General features: G+C 31.6%; 1 protein-coding gene across 4 annotated transcripts in view; it reads right to left on the minus strand.

Moving 5' to 3' along the window:
- Positions 1-18,286, minus strand: part of LOC124353055 — a 42,857-nt gene that overhangs the window by 13,534 nt on the left and 11,037 nt on the right. The window contains exon 1 of one of the 4 annotated variants that reach the window (XM_046802860.1): positions 1,869-1,901. The exons of the other annotated variants lie outside the window; for them this stretch is intronic. Coding sequence (XP_046658816.1) covers positions 1,869-1,886 — 18 coding nt within the window. The 5' untranslated portion in view covers positions 1,887-1,901. Of the gene's footprint in view, positions 1-1,868; positions 1,902-18,286 lie in introns of those variants that run through there. 4 annotated transcript variants of the gene reach the window in all.

Consider the following 18,286-nt stretch of genomic DNA (forward strand, 5'->3'; position numbering starts at 1 on the left):
GTTTTAAGTAGACCCTTTTGACAGAGGTGGGTATGTGAGAACTATATAGGTATATATTTTCTTCGTCGGGATGATAATGCGAACTCAAATTTGACACGGTAAATACATTAGATCGGAAGTAAATTTAAACGGCTTGTAGCAGTCGCTTTTCCATCGAAGTAGGCTTCTCAGTTCTAAGTACGTAAATATATATATTCTCCGTCGTGATAAACTTAGCTATGGCACAGGAAATATATTAGACCGGAAAAAAAATTACATGGGCTGGAAATAAACTGTTTTATTTAATCGAGGTTAGGTTTCTGTGGACCATGTATATATTTTCTTGGATCATGGCAATAAGAAAAACTCAGCTGTGGCGTGGGAGATATATTTCATTTGAACCAGAAATGCTTCTATACGTGCAAAACTTGATATAACATCCCTCAAATTCGGATCGTCTAACAATGAATACTGAGATAATATGTACCTGATTGTATGGCTAATTACGTTTGAAAAGTATCCTACGGCACCATCATACTACTTAATAAGTGCTTTGACTAAGTAGACTACGGATTTTGATTTTTAAAAATGGCGTGCGAGGCACGGGATAAGTGCTAGTGTGTATTGAAAATATTTAAATATAAAAATAAACTATTTATGTACACATAAATTTACAACAGATACCCCTTTTTTGTGAAACAGGAAAATTAAATGTATAATCTTATTCAAAATTATTTTATATAATCCTAGTGCTACTTGCTCCTCATCACTTTAAGTTTTTGAATATAAACAGAAATTATTACATTATATTATTATTATGTTATATTACATTATAACATTCCTGAAGAAAGAAGTCTATTTAAATAACAATGATAATCACGAGAAATATGATTTGAATATTTTAAAAATGAAACTAACTGTTTATAAATTAATATTAAAAATCTCTGCTTCTGCTATTTATAGAAAATCTAAAAGAAATGAATGAAATAATAAACGAAGAGTGTATTATGATCATAAAATGTTATAATTAAATATATTGAATTAAAAATGCAAAAATTATAAGAAATAGAAAAGTTCTTGCCCTCTTTCCACTCAACCTACAGAATAGAGCCTGAACTTCTTTATTATACAGCTAGATACAGTAAAAGTATAATTTCATTATCACATTTAAAAGAACTCCATAAACAATAACGTTATTTATTTGTGAAGAAGAAATAGGTTAGGTGTAAACAATGCCTATGGCCAAGAGCGAAGAAATACTGTTTTATCACACAGTAAAACCACCATCTTGGTGACTTATTGATAACAATATTTCGAATATAAGGCTGAAATTCTGAAACAAACCCAAGTTATAACGCCATGAATTAAAATTAAAATCACCTTTACAGTTCCGATAAATGATGGGTTAACATAAGATTTATCTTGTTGAAATGACTTTATTATTTAAAATAAAACATAAATTTACTACTATCTGTTATCATTATTTTAATTTCATCATCCAAAGTAAAGGTAATCTTTTCAGAAATTACGAACAGCAATAGTTTGTTATGGGCTCTACTGATCAAATTTAAATTCAATTGCTTATTTCTTTGTTCAACTAGTGTTTCTTCTCATATTTCAGGTCGCTTATTATACTAGTAGCTGCAAATAACTTTATTCCATTCTGAATTACAGGATTATATTTGTACATAAAGGAAATCTATAACCAATACACAGCACCAGTAAAATATGTCATTAGGCTTATTCTTTTATATGAATTTTATGACCCCCACGAGCTTTAGCACTACTTCAAGTCATATATTTAGAATGCATTATGAGTTATTTGAAAAAGGCAACACTTTAGTTAGTTATAGATAGTGAAAACTAGACGTAATGTAGATAGAGAGTACCTGAGGATTGGGAGCCATGTTGTCGGCAAGTGGTACACTCCGGTCACTGGCCACACTGGTGCACTTTCACCATCATCAGTTACGACATTATGACACCTTGACTCCCTCTACACTAGACCAGTGCCCGGCTACAATCACTGTACTCTCAAGTGTTCCCAGATAACTTGGGAATGTGGATAATACCACTTACTGCTGACACCGATAAGTTAAGCTTCATTTAGTTCCCACTGTCCACGTGGCGTTATCGTGTAGACAGATAGCGAAAAGCTCGAGCATTTGTGGAAATTCAAGTGTAGTTTTTTCCATAAAATACAAAGCTAAAACACGTCAGTATTTGGGACTTGCCTCACAATAGACCTCATCCTGATTCGAAAAACGAATCCCAATTGACCAATGTTTTCTATTATCGATTTCGTGGTGGAGGTTCAGACCAAATTTCAAACATCTATGACATCTCGTTCTAAAGATATCGTGTGTGTGTGTGTGTGTGTGTGTGTGTGTGTGTGTGTGTGTGTGTGTGTGTGTGTGTGTGTGTACAGTCGGACACGCTCGGATACCGTGTTGTGTCAATAACTGGTGTGAAATGCTTCGCTAAACACTCCACCAATAATGTTGACAGCGGTATCGAGTATTAGCTCACTTTGCAGCATAACTACTTATCGAGCTATTTCTATATTGTGCAAGGATATTTTGCAATGCATCGTCTCAATTTATTGACTTCACCGTTTAATGAACCTTCGCATTACAAGACTGTATAGTTTCACAATAGTTGTATTTACTCGGTAAATCAATGGTGGTTGTTGAGTTCGAAACCACTGATCACATGGTCTAAACACATAGAGAGCAAATAGGTTTTTCATGAACCAACTTTTTTATGATTTAAACAACTATTATCGTAAAAGTAGTAAATTGTTTAAATTGAGCTAAAAGATGTTTATCGTTAGGTTGGCTAAAGATTCTAAAAAGAATTTAAAATAATTTTACTACGAAACAACATTATTATATTTTTATTTATTAGTAATTCTAGTTAGTACTTCACTTCTACACTATCAGCTAACTTAGCGTGCCTGAAATCACACATATAAAGAAAGCTTCGTAAAGTCTGTGTTAATATCTATAATGTGGGTTATTCGTAGTACATTCAATATTTTAAAAATATTATAAATTAGTTTTGAAAATAATTTTGTTTGATTTTTAACTTAATTCTTACCTTTAAATTCTTAAGACAACACGGCCCGGCACTTATTCTACTACTTTTTACTTAATTCCATGTCAAACAAATGCTGATAAAATTTAAATCATTTACTATTTTTTATGAAGAGCCATCATTAGTCAGATCATGGCTTAAATTTGAAGGTGATAGTTGAGTTAGAGAGTTACAACCTGTGCAACACAACTCAGTTGAGTTATTATCTGAGTTGTGGCTGTGTTTGATTCAGCACGCGCAATTTGAACTGAAAAACCTAAATCCAAAAATGTGTCCAGTACATATCATAATTATTAAAAATGTTACGGAATAATTATCTACTTATTGTTTCTCCTCACTAATAATTTATCAAAAACAGTTTCTTTTAAATACATTTTTTGTATTTTAGCATGCGTGCATGATATATTCACATTTTATATTTATCATTATCAATAAATAACTAATAGAGCTAATTCTACGCAAGATTTCTATCGCATATACAGTTTTTGTGCCACCCATATCAAATGTAAAACCAGTTTGCTAAACTATCTACGTGTTTAAACTATTAATTAATACCAAACACATTTTAGACACAAAGATAGAGATGCTATATACAATATGTATCAAATGATTGCAGTTAAATTGTTAATTCAAATTAAACAAATCAATCCAAGATATTATCTAATATAAATGCAGGAGTGGAGTTTTAACGTATTGAAATATACTAGAAATTTTTAAATATAAATTATTGAAACTATTTAAATTTTCCTTCTTCCTACCGCAATTGTAGTATAATAAAATATACAGGGAAAGAACGCAACGAACATTTTTTAACCAAACAAATCTGGAGTAACTTAAATAAACCTGGAATCTGCTGTATTTAAATTAACGCTCCACGTTCCAAGAAATATGAAGGAAACACAATAGCACCGCTGAGCGTCTGTGTGTGGTACAAATTCGTTCCTGTACCAGGCTGCATTAGTTACACTTTGACACAATGTTCGTCATCCGCATTAGTCACTGTGTCTTCAACGGTGAGTAACTAATGTAACTACATATTGTAACGAGCACAGTATAACTATATCGTGCTCTTTAACTTCCTTTAACTAAAATTACTTTTAATGTCTCGGGTATATTACGTCATGTAATATAGTAATTTACCGGGTTGAAAATTATTCCGTGATATGAGTGGAACTTGAAGTGTTTTAATATTACCATATTTATGGCTCAAATGCGACTAATTAATAAAATTATAAATACAGATAAATATGCTTAAGTAATGATTAATTTAACAAAAGAAATAATAGATATAGTTAGTGTAGAATTTAACAGGAGATAGCTGCATGAGCTAAGTGAAATAGTAAATAATTTGTAACTCCGGTCAGTAAGTTCGATAATGTATGCAAAAGCGTCAAGTTCTTTATGTAATATTGTCCGTAGAGTCTTGTATTTTATAGAACCACTATGCCGTTTGACTAAATGTCTCCTATTATTTCGGTTTCCTTATTTTTTAACAAGTAATTATTCTTGTTTCTTGGCACTAGTTACTCCGTAGCTGGTTGGTTTAGGTTAATTTTTACCTCACCGCTAAATGGTATCCATATTAAGATATTAGGAAATCTACGTCACAGGAGTTTTGAATTTGAGTTCTCTGCCTCTTCTAAAGGCTGGACCTCGTTTTAAGCTACCATTTAAACATGTAAAACTACGATTTGCAAAAACAATATCTAAATCTTGCTTGATCATATTTTTCATCAGTTTCTAAAGCTACTCTAACAATTATTCTTACTATTTTGCTGAAAGATTTTGATTCTGTTGTTTTTAAGTGAAGGATCCAAGATATCTTATTATCCTTTAATTTGTAACTCTTTTTCCTACAAAATCGTCATTATCTTCAATTACTTTGAGTTATAATCAAAGAACTATCAGGCAATGAGTTTCAACACATAATAGATCAAAACTGTGTTGTTAAAACAAATACATCACTGCTAGGTATATAATTATTATCAGATTTGTGTGACATGATTTCTTATAAATCGCTTCTAATTTTTCAAATTTTGGATAGTTTAGTAATTAAGTTTTTCAAGAATAATACAATGATAAATTTTTATGAATATTTTTGACAAATTATTTACGTGATTTCAAAAGGTTGGAGTATGCTTCATTTCGAAAAAGGCTGAAGTTGCATGCAACATTTCATTTCTATAGCTCATTGTATTATGATGCATATGTAAACTAGGTCAAATGATTTTACTCAGTTTGTTTACAAATCTCATGGAGTGGATTACGTACTTTGAGCTTGTACGTAAATAAATAGTCAAACGTACGTTTCTACAATTTTTCGCTAGGAACACATGTTTGCTACAGGAATGAAAATTAATTGATCAACGATTATATTTGGAACGTTATTGAATTACAAATTCTTTATAAATAACAATGTTTTTTTTTTCGATCGTCGTCGTGCACATGGTTCAAATATGTGCTCTCGTTTCTCAAATTTTGTTTATTTCCGAGTACACAACGAACGAGGTTTGTAGAGACAGTGACCTGATCACAAACTCTGAAGATCAAGGATGTACTGGAACGCATTAAGCAGGTACAGTGTTTATCAGTAGGTGGATAGAGATATAGACAAGTCTAATTCTGTCTCTCCCTTCCCCTTCCCCTCTTCAACAGATTGATTGACCTCACTCCTGAAAAAAAGTATTCATGTTAGTAATACTTATCATCAGTTTATTGTTTAACTTTCTCCCGCTTTATTCTACGATTAAAGCTGCAATTAATTTGAAAACAGTTGAAATGCAGTAAAACGATTTGCTTTTAATAGTACCATCCTGTTTATGATGATGAACGAGAAGTGTTCGAAGAGCGTTTACTGTTATAACTTACGAACAAGCTTACTCAAACACACAAGCAAAGCTTTGTTCTGCATAAATTTGTCACCGTCATAGTACATCTTCGTTGTGGCCTAACTATAACTCTGTGACAGGGTGAGGTCATCGTGTTGTTTGAATGCAAATAGAGCTAGAGGACAGGCTTGAGCTATTTTTGTGACATCGGCTCTTTGTACAGCTTTTTTGTGTTTTAATTAGAACTCTGTGACAGGGTGAGGTCATCGTGTTGTTTGAATGCAAATAGAGCTAGAGGACAGGCTTGAGCTATTTTTGTGACATCGGCTCTTTGTACAGCTTTTTTTTGTGTTTTAATTAGAACTCTGTGACAGGGTGAGGTCATCGTGTTGTTTGAATGCAAATAGAACTAGGGGACAGGCTTGAGCTATTTTTGTGACATCGGCTCTTTGTACAGCTTTTTTGTGTTTTAATTAGAACTCTGACAGGGTGAGGTCATCGTGTTGTTTGAATGCAAATAGAGCTAGGGGACAGGCTTGAGCTATTTTTGTGACATCGGCTTTTTGTACAACTTTGTTGCGTTTTAATTAGAACTCTGCGGCAGGGTGAGGTCATCGTGAATTTTGCATACAAAAAGAGCTAGGGGACACACCTCAGCTATTATTGTGACATCGACTTAGTACAGTATACTCTTGAGGTCTAATTAGAACTCTACGGCAGGGTGAGGTCAGTTATGGTTTGAATAAAGAAAGATCTTTAGAACACGCCTGAGCTATTTTCGTGACATTGGCTTAGTACAATTTTGTTGTGTTTTAATTAATTAGAACTCTGCGGCAGGATCAGGTCAGGTATAGTTTGAATACAGAAAGAGCTAGGTGACACGGCTGAGCTATTTTTGTGACATCGGCTTAGTACAGCTTTGTTGTGTTTTAATTAGGACTCTGCGGTAGGGTCAGGTCAGCGTTTAGTTTGAATAGATAGGGGATATACCTTAGATATTTTTGTGACAACGGCTTAGTACAGTCCTGTTGTGGTCTAATGAATTTAATCTTTAATTACAAACTAACGAGTACAGTTACAAATTGTAACTCTATTAAAATTTAACTAGTTTATATCTGCGCCTTTAAGTATTGAGTAAAGGAAATAATTTACAAATAAAATTGTGTCTAATTTGTAAACGTGTACAACAAATAAAAAGATACCAGATTTTGTGCTTCACAACGAAATTACAACTTTTATAATTCATAACTCGAACACTTGTGATCAGATTAATACAATAAAGTTTATATAAAATCTTTTTGCTGTCTTTCTTTTATAAAAACTGTCAATTTTAGAATTATATGAAAAAGTTATACTCCAGTTTTAATCTTGACTGGGCGGTTCAAGATATTCGGCATGTCTCGTTAAAGACTTTATAAAGTAGTTTCCTTGGGCATGTAATTTTTTGTAAACGCATACTTAAAACGTTTCATTATACCACCGATTTAATTAGGCGGATTTTATTCATTAAAAAGTTGCTACTTAATTCAGTGCTGATGACCGGAAGTATTGTTAGCCCGGGTCAATAATTAACAGTTGGTATTACAAAGTGTTTTAGGCTTCCCAAAAATGTATTGTTAGCTTTTTTTATTTTCATTTTCTCTTTGAGAAAACAAAAATAATGTGGATTGGCTAAAGTAAATATTTAAATTATATTTAATTGTATTACAATTATCCCAACCGTTATGAAATACTCGTAACACACCATGTATAGTCCAGTATGCTGTACAGTACTTGCTATATTTTACATCTTTGCTGAATTATTTAAAACGCGTTGATTAGTCATAACATAATATGTTATACAAACAGTTTAGTGCAATAACTTAAGCACCAAATATTTATCTCATCCACAGAATAATAAGGAAATCAATGGAAGGTACTTCAAAGTTTACCTAATGCCTTCAACAGTGTTACAGGTTATGATTTCTTGGAAGGCAACGAATAATATATGTTTCAAATGCTATAGTAACGACATAATCTAGTCAACACAACCATTCGTAACGTCACCATATTCGTCCCTACCGGTAATAGGCCTTTTAATAGGCATTAAGGCTCCATAACTCTCTGCGACAAAATTACCCACATATGTTGTGTAAAGTGATTTCCCTAATGGAAGGAATTATTTAGAATTCGTTTACTGATTCTGCCTACTTTCCTGTTTATGTTACGTCATATATGCTTTTAAACTTGTGCTGAAAGCTCATGCTTCATACACGTCTATGATATTAGAAGATTAAAATAACATTTGGTCACAGTTGGTGAAGAACGCATTAAAGTTTTAAAACATATGAAACTTAGTTATTTAAACTATATGGAGTATTAATTTTACCTGCTCAAGTTAAAATATCACTTCAATTACTGTTGGATAAAACGCAGGTTTTATATGCAGGTGACATGTAAATATCATAGTCCACATGTAGGAATGGTTTCAATATTGATTCAACTATATAATTGTTGCTATCACATTTCTTCAACAGATAACAAGTTAATTTTTTACTAAACAATACTAAAACTTCTACTAGAGGCGTGGCAGAGAGCCAATTTACGTTTTATACACACAGAAACAGTTTTTCTTGAAATTGACAAATTTTCCATGAGAAATAAATCGTTCTTCAGCCGCACTATTTTGGTGGAGGTGAAATAAATGGAAGAGTATCCAAAGATTTAAAAATACGAAACAATTTTTTTTCATATTAATATATTTTATCTTCCTTAATAAGGTTAAATCCTACCGAAAGATGTGTAACTAATAGATATATCAGTGACAACTAACTATGTATTAACGCTTAAAGTGGTAAATTTACGTATCTTCATATTTTTAAGCAATTTTCATTCCACTAAGCCAATAAATTAAATTAAATATAAAGTAAAAATAAAACGGATATAATGCTGGTATAAACTAACCATCATCAGTAAATTAAAAAAAGTATTTTGAAAGTATACAAAATAATATCCACACAAATATGTCAATGTAATTTTGCATGTGTGTAATTAAGTTTCATGAAAAATAAAGAGATTCTAAAATCATCGATGCAGTATTATTGAGTAAATCTAAATATTACTTATCTCACACGTTTACTTCTAAAAGTACTACGACTAACTAATTAATTATGCTTAGACGTCCAAGGATAATTTATTACATTCCTATATCATAGTTAGTGAGTTATTTGATTCTATCAAAGTTAGACCTAACTTAGAAATGTTTGCAGTTTGCATAGTAAGGGGATCACAAGAGCATTATGGAAGTTAGAAGACCAGTATTTATCAAAACAAGTTGACCTCCTGAGCCCTGGAGATCAGAGAACTTGGAACTTGAGTAGGCTCTCATACCTGTAATCAACAGTTCTCAGTTTACAACTTAACTTGAACTATATTTCAGTACTTCAACTAAGCAACTCTTTCAATTAAGTGTATGTTAGAATTATTCGTCTCAAAACTCCAAAAAACTGGCTTTTTGACTGTGAAACAACTTATAGATGAAGGGAAATATGCAGTACCTTATGCGCACGCACCCTATACAGTTCAGTCTGTATTAGCTGTTCTAAAAATATACTTCTTTAGTGACATAAGCTTAAAAATACTGACAATGTAATTGGAATCATAACTATTGTTAAAAATAATCTGAGCATAAATATCTCTACTGGAAGAAACATCATTCGTGTTTGTTGTTAGAAACACCATATTGATCTTGTTGGCTAAAAGCTCTGTTTTTTACACCTATTTCCAGTTTCTTTATTCAAGTTACGATGGCAGTTCAGTACAATACTACTAATATATCATGTTTTTGTATTTCTATGCGTGTGCAGGCATGTAATTTAATTTAAAAGAAACGATAAAAGCTTGTTTTTCCTGTGAGAATTTAAAAATAATGGGGAATATTGAGTACATAGGAGAAGATTTAATAATCGAGGAATTATTTTCAAATTATATTACCGGATAATAAATAAAATTTATCCGTAAATTATGCCATGTTTACTCGCAAATTCTCCCAACTCGATAATTTAAATAAATTGATCAAAAAATAATTACATTAGAAAGTAAAGAAAAAAGATAATACTATGTATTTTATACATGTATGGTTGTGATTCCTGACTTAGGCGTGCCACAACGCTTTGGTAGGATTTGTTTATTTTAACCTAGTATGTAATTATGTATTAGGTTAGTTCTTTACCTGAAGAAGAGATCAGATTGCAGATCTCGAAACGTAGTGTTACTGATTTCTTGTTTCACTGAACGATGGCAAATGTCCGAAAAAATCCTGTTTCCTTCACACTATGTATTTATTATATTTTAAAGGGTGGGGAATTAAATTTGTATATTATTTACTATAACAGCCATTGACTGACTAATGGTACTAAAGATGTATACATATTTTTATAATAAGAAAAGGCATTCTTCGATGACGTTTTCTGATCACGGAATGAAAATGCAAAAATACTTACTTTAAAGACACCCTATTAAACCATTCAGAAGTTACTCTTTTTCAACCAATTAATTTTTATTTCGGCGTTTCTGTTACTCATGTGTTTTAATAGCTAAAATTCTGATATTTTTTAACTAATCTTTACTTGAATGCGATAATCTGTGTACGTAATCAATCTGTAGAAGAAAATGTATTTCACTTGTTTGGTGTACCATAGCTCTAATGTAAGACCACAAGTTTTCTGTATGCATTTAAAAGATGCAGGGGCGGAACATCCTTCCAATAAGCATCGTTATTCGTTACCGTATAGATACATTTCTATACTACCTCATTAGTGCATGAACTTCCAGATGCAGCGAGAAGGGGTGGGACGTGCATTAATAATAATGTCATAATGCCACTGGCATCTAGTTTATTCTGAAAACATCTCCGCTCCAATTTCAAGGTAACCATGCAATATTTATTTAATCAGTTTTGAAAATAGAAAAGTCTATGCAAGTGCTTTAATAAATCTGACATTTCTTGAACGTGAATTTAAAAACGTGGTTTATAGCAAATGAACATCTAGAGTAAAAGTAAACACTTAAATGTATGCAGGTTCTTTCAATCTTCCCACAATAAACTTTAGGATATTGTTCCATGGACTAAGAAGATTTAAAAACTAAACGCAAGCAATGCTATATCTCTTTTCGATTACTAACTGTGTACCTGTATAAGATTTATTGTTTTAATAATATTTTAAAACTTATCAACCAACTTTGGTTAAACTTAAGTACACTTTTTTATATTAAAGATCTACCAATAAAAAAGGTTCCATCGTATTTGTAGATTAAACTTAAATATTATGAATAATTTAAATATTTAGATCAAAAATCTAAAAATACAAGAAAAATTTACAAAAATATACAGTTTTTTAGAACCTTTATCAACAAATCAATTGACACTACAAGTGATAAAACTGTACAACGAATAAACTGACTTATAAGTACAGTCCAACTATGCATGTAAAATTTCACTTTTTTTCTTAATAAGATGACAATTCAACAATTTAAGGTGTAAATAAATTAACGCATTCAAATAATTTGTTAGCTGAAGTTTGTTCCATTATTGAAACGTTAATTGTGAGTGAACAATTTGTGAGCTTCATAATATCTCAAAAGCAATTATATTTTACTAGTATATGAACAAACTGCAAAACTGTACAGTAGATTAATGTATACAGCATTCGCTGCTTGGGAAACCTTGGCAACAACCAGCGGTGCGTAAATGTTCGGGTGAACCATCCGGGGTCATCGTAATTGAATCATTCCGGAGGTAATTGAGGTGAAGGAAAAGGAAGATTAGAAGTCAAAGAGGTACATCGCTTTGTGACATATTGTTGGAGAAACTTCCTTCACTGATGAAAATATTTAATAATTTTGCATGAAGAATCAAAAGAAGTTGACCTAACATTTGGTCTAACTAGACTAAAAATTCTTAGTAAAGTAATGTTAGTACTAACGAATTTTTCATCTATTCGGGCACTTACTTTACATTGTCGTACGCACAAAAATAGTTTTCATTGTAAGTATCATATGTTCTGCTATTGCAATACTAACTACATTAAATTAAGCTATCGCCCATTTTAGGAACTATTCTTACCTCTTACCGGGAATTTTGAAGATTATTCATCACATTATTGAATATATAAAAGAAAAAATAATTTTGCGTGAAGAAATCAAACTTTTTGGTCGAACTAGATTAAAAATGGTTAGTTCTGGTAGTACTGCTAAAGAAGTTTTCATGTATTCTAGCACTTGTTTTACATTGCTGTATGTACAATTTAGTTTTAATTGTAAAAACCATATATTCTTCTATTGCAATATTAACTAAGTTTAACTAAACTATCGCCATTTTATGTCTCTTACCCGGCAATCAATTTTGAAAAATGATCTATCAAATTCGTTTATCTACATTATCCTCGCTGGATAACGCCCGGATAATGGAGAGTTTACTTAATTTCACTTTAGATAATAAGTAATTTAAACCCATGATTGTGATTGCAAAGAGAATTAATTAACTAATTTTTACGTTTTAGACACAAATCAATAAGTATAATTTCTCAAATTTATTTTCTATAACATTGTAATTTTTATGCAGATTTGGAATTGGACAACCAATTAGTTAATCAGTTAAAAAAAGAAGAAAAACATGACATACGCAAACATTCTCATTAAAAACATTAAATATTATTTTTTATAAATATCCATAGAAAAATAAAGGCCCCAAGTATTTGCATTCATGCTTGTTTCAAAAAGATCTCATATCTCATGGCTTGTATTTAAAATGGCCAATTAGTAAGTTGGTTAGATTAATGAGAGAAAGGGTTAAGATCATCTTAACATATAAAAAGTATTGGGGAAACCATACAGCATTTTTAAACATGAATGTATACGAAAGGAAAGCATTTTCAAGGCAATGATGATGAATACTGTTCATTTTATAAATAATTACTGTATTCACACGGCCTGTTACGTCTTCAGTTATAATTATGACTCATGAGTTATGAGGATCATGAGATGGCTTATTTTAGATGCATAGTGAGCTCACTTTTAGAATTGAGGTACATTATTTATCAATATTCACGTAACACAGCCACGCAACAAAACCGGCATTTACCTCCAAGAAGAGATATGTAACTCGTGTGAAATTGCCAAAGTTCACATGTTCAGTGTTCTGTAACGTTTACATTACAGTATGAAGGTTGTTCCATATAAATATGAGTTTCGTAGCAGTCTCTCACAGACGGGTCTCTGTTAACAATTCCTGAACATATTAACATTTAATGTTAGTTTCAAACTCTGTATTATTTGAGATTACCAATGCAGGAACAGCCATTATCATTTCAATTTCATTGTAATGCATGGTAAAATAAACACGGTCCATTTTTCAAATACACTTTAGCATATAGTCCTAAGTAATTATATTGATTCTGTTTATCCACATTTTACGAGAAAAGTCATAAACTGTATAAAACTAAAGTCAATCTAATTACCAGAGACCATAATATGCTAAAATATAAAACATTAAAATATTTGTGTGCGTGGCTGTATGTGTGCTGTAGCCCTACTATGTATGTGAATTGTAAATGAATAATCGTGCCTATTTGTGTAAATGTTGTGGAAATAAATATCTATCATGAACACATTAAAGGGCCAAATTAAAAAATTCTACTCAATTTAAAGATGAAACATTTCAAAAAAGAAGAAAGCACCTATAATTCATGCTCTCCATACAGACACTCCTTGCCAAACACCGTTGATTTCTCGCTCCGTTCTACATGTACGTGATGATTTGGCTATTGCCTTAGGCTATGCTCTGAGCGTTTAAAAAGCTTATCGCACAGAGGGCTACAATATTTCTCTTCAGTCCTTCGATTAACATTTGTTTTAATTACAAGAATAAATATTTTAGAACCTTTATCAACAAATCAAATGACATTTAAACAATGTTTAAACTATACAACGAATAACTAACTTATAAGTTCAGTCCAACCACGTATGCCAATTTTAACTTTTCTTCTAATAAGGGCAACAATTCAACAATGTACTGCGCAAATAAATTAACACATTGAAATAATTTGTTATCTGAATTTTTCCCATTATTGAAACGTTAATTATACAGTTCTTTATGGAAAATTTTTGAGCTTGATAATATCTCAGAAGCAATGATTTAAGAATTGTACTAGTAGATGAATAAACTGCAAAACTGAACAGTAGATTAATGTTTACAGCGTTCGCTGCTTTAGAAACCTTGGCAACAAACCAGCGGTGCGTAATGTTCGGGTGAACCATCCGGGGGTCATCGTAATTGAATCATTCCGGAGGTAATTGAGGTGAAGGAAAAGGAAGATCAGAAGCCAAAGAGATACGTATCTTCGCGACATATTGTTGGAGAAATTTCCTTCACTGATGAAAATATTTAATAATTTGGAATGAAGAATCTAAAGAAGTTGACCTAACATTTGGTCTAAATAGACTAAAAAATTCTTAGTAAAGTAATGTTAGTACTAACGAATTTTTCATCTATTCGGGCACTTACTTTACATTGTCGTATGCACAAATAGTTTAAATTGTAAATATCATATGTTCTTCTATTGCAATACTAACTAAATTAAATTAAGCTATCGCCATTTTAGGAACTATTGCCTTTTTTAGTCTCTTACCGGGAATTTTGAAGATTATTCATCAAATTATTTTATTCACATTATACGCGTCGGATACAACCGGATAATGGAGAATTTACTTAATTTAACTGTATATAATACGTAATTAAAACCATGATTGTGATTAGAAAAATTCGCTTATGTGATTAATTACTTTTTACATGTTAGACACAAATCGAGAAGTATATTTTCTTAAATTTATATTTTTGCAACGAAAATTCCAGCCTTTGAAGGAAAAACGCTCTCAGTTTTAATCCAGATTTCGAATTGGACAGCCTAATTAATTTACTATTAATTAATTAATAATAAGAGAAACATAATAATTACAAACATTTGAATTAAAAATGTTAATTTTTTTATCCATACAAAAAATAAACGCCCAAGTATTTACATTAATGATAGTTTGAAAAAAATCTCATGTCTCATAGCTTGTATTTAAAAACGACTTATTAAAATGTTGGTTACATATTGAGAAAAAGGGTTAACATAATCTTGACATAGGAAAAACAATTGCGAAACCATACAGGATTTTTAAATATGAACGGATATGAAAGAAAAGCATTTTAAAGGCAATGATTATAAATACTGTTCATTTTATAGGCAATTACTGTATACACATAATCTATTACCTTTACAGCAAAAGTTATGCCTCGATCATGAAATGGCTTATTTCAGATGCATAGTGAGCTCACTTTATAGAATTGAGGTACATTATTTATCTATATTCACGTAACACAGCCACGCACAAAACCGGCATTTACCTCCAAGAAGAGATATGTAACTCGTGTGAAATTGCCAAAGTTCACATGTTCAGTGTTCTGTAACATTTACATTACAGTATGAAGGTTGTTCCACATAAATATGAGTTTCGTAGCAGTCTCTCACAGTTGGGTCGCTGGTAACAATTCCTGAACATATTAACATTTAATGTTAGTTTCAAACTTTGTATCATTTGAGATTACCATTTTTGGAACAGTCATTATCGTTTCAATTTTATACGCACGATAAAGAAACAAGGTTCATTTTCAAATGAACTTTAGTACATATTCCTAAGTAATATTTTTTTATTTTATTTTTCCACATTGTACGATCAAAATTCAAAAAATGTACAAAACTAAACTCAACCTAATTACTTTAAACTATAATATGCTAAAATATCTAAAGGGGTTGTACGTGTGCGGTTGCCCTACCATGCATGTGTATCGTAAATTAATAATCGTGTCTATGTATTATCTATACAATTTATGTGTTTTTCATTATTTTTTGCGGCCCGTCAAACTTTAAAAACAATAATTCCATTATTTATGAACCTATAAACAAACAAAAACTGCTCTGTAATGCTTGCAATATTTCTTAATTTACCATATTACATTGCTTACATTCTTGTTCAACAATAATTTTTGTATCTTGAACGGATTTTGAGATACTGGTTACATATAAATCTCAAAATCTGTCAAATGACTTCTATTTACATTATTATTTACAGTAATACTTAGAAACAATATTATCTTAATACTCAAATCTAAGATTCCTTTCATAGCTAATCAAAAGTGCTTTAATATTAACTAATGTAATATGAGTTGGTTTCCTTGACATTTTATTTAGACATCAACGTTACCTCACGCATACTCATTAAATAACATTGGTTAAACAACCCTCAAGGTTTTAGATTTATTAATTATAGTACGGTCCTGAACACAATTAATCATATAAGTAATCTCGGAATGCCTCTTAAATAGGGTACACTTTGATGTCACCTTTATATTCAAAGATGTGTGGAAAACTGTTGTCACGGTATAAATGTCACAACACAGTGTACAATCGTTGAGATAAAGGCCGGTTTGCCAGTAACACTTTGTAACGCTTATTTGCTCGGACTGGAAACAATCGAGCTCTGTGCCGGTGCAAGTAACAACATTTGCCCCGCAGTAACTAGGCACATGTAACCTGACGTAACGTTGTTGTTGTTTAGATTACAACACGCTACAACACCGTGCAAAAGTGTCGTACCATTCTGTTTGACAAATTTAACGTCTCGCGTACCATCTGTGTCAAATGTTGACTTTTGTCACTCAACCTATATTTTACAGACACCAATACGACGTATTGTAACTAACTGCATTGCTAAAAAGATGTTTTAATTTATAAATATTAATGACTTGGCATTCTTGGCACATACAGTAAAGTACACAGTTGTGAGCGTAATCGTAAAGAAATAATTTTTTCGATGAAATAACGCATAAACACCGACGTGATTGAAGCTATTTTCTAACCACATATGTTACAATCTGTCACCCGTGGGTTAGAAGCGTTGGTCCATAGTGACATTTATTTTAATTGGACATCCCTGATTTAATTGGCAAACAAAGATTTTCTGAGGCAAGTGACATGCATTGGTATGGTTAATGTATTATAGACTAAACTTTTTCCAAATATTAGAAAGACTGTGAGAAAGCATAATGTGTATGTAAAATAATATGAATATTATTTAATACTTTACGAGAATTCAGTACTTTCTGCTTCTAACAAAAGAAGTGAGGAACCTGAACTCTAAGAGGAAAGTTTTTATTGCTGGCAAATGGAAGACTATGTTTATATGTGTTGAAACGGAGCTTTGAAATCGGAGGGAAAATAGTTGATTAAGAACGACTAAAAAGTAATTTTTATGTATAAACAATTAAAAAAATGTATGAGACAATAATAAAATGGAGCTTATGAAAATAAATTTCTAATAAAAACCTTAAATAAATTAAAGACTTTTGGAAATGGCCAGTTTTTTACCCAGATGCTGCATATTTATGTTGGAGATTAATGCAGTCGTAAACATTTTCATCCATGCCTACCTTTTCCACTAATTATTAAATAGTATTTTTAATATGTTAAAGTTAAATTTTGCTTTTTCATACCTTTTATAAAAAATTATCTTTACCTAACAAATTGTGCGTCAAATTTTTATGGGATTTTAAAATACCTAGGTTTCGTGAACCCTTTCTTCACTCCACCCCCATGGTGTGTATGCAAAACCTATAATTTGCTGAAAGGTATATCCCATTGACCTTGACAGATTCTTTAAATTTCCAGTCTCTAAATGGCATCGATTAAACAGCAGTAGATGGAATTTTTGAATATCCCCACTTTTTCTTGTTCAAAACTCTATTCTAAAGGCTAGTATCGGTCTATCTTTCACCCCTCAGGGTTTGAGTGATATTTCGAGAACATCCGATAGCACATTCTCCCTCATTAGAATTCTCTAGTATACAACAAACGATACGATAGTCAATTCGAGTGTAAGTTGTGTACCGACAACAAACAGTTGTAACGTATTTGTTCAGCTGTTATCGCTCCACTGATTACAGCGCTGGTAGACAAGCTGCCGTGTCAAGGTTCAGTGGGGATAGCGATAATAGTTGTGCAGTGAAACTCTACCGTCGTGCATGGTCAAGAAACTTATTTTCTTTTGGGGGATTCTATGAAACTACGATATATACCTCAAAGTTCCTCAGTATTCATCTTACACAAAAAAGTCAATCAATAAATGTGTTGCTAAGCGTTAATCTCGGGAATAGCTGAACGAATTTAAGTAATTCGTTTTTTAAATAATCAATTGCTGAAGCCCGAGGAAGGTTTATGAGGAGGAAAAAGCAAGAAAAGGTTCCAAGAATATTTAAAATTCGACACGTAATCCAAAGAAAACTGACACTTAACAGCTGTTGACGC

This window comes from Homalodisca vitripennis, chromosome 1 (genome assembly GCF_021130785.1).
Source record: "Homalodisca vitripennis isolate AUS2020 chromosome 1, UT_GWSS_2.1, whole genome shotgun sequence".
In the NCBI taxonomy this organism is placed as follows: Eukaryota; Metazoa; Arthropoda; class Insecta; order Hemiptera; family Cicadellidae; genus Homalodisca; species Homalodisca vitripennis.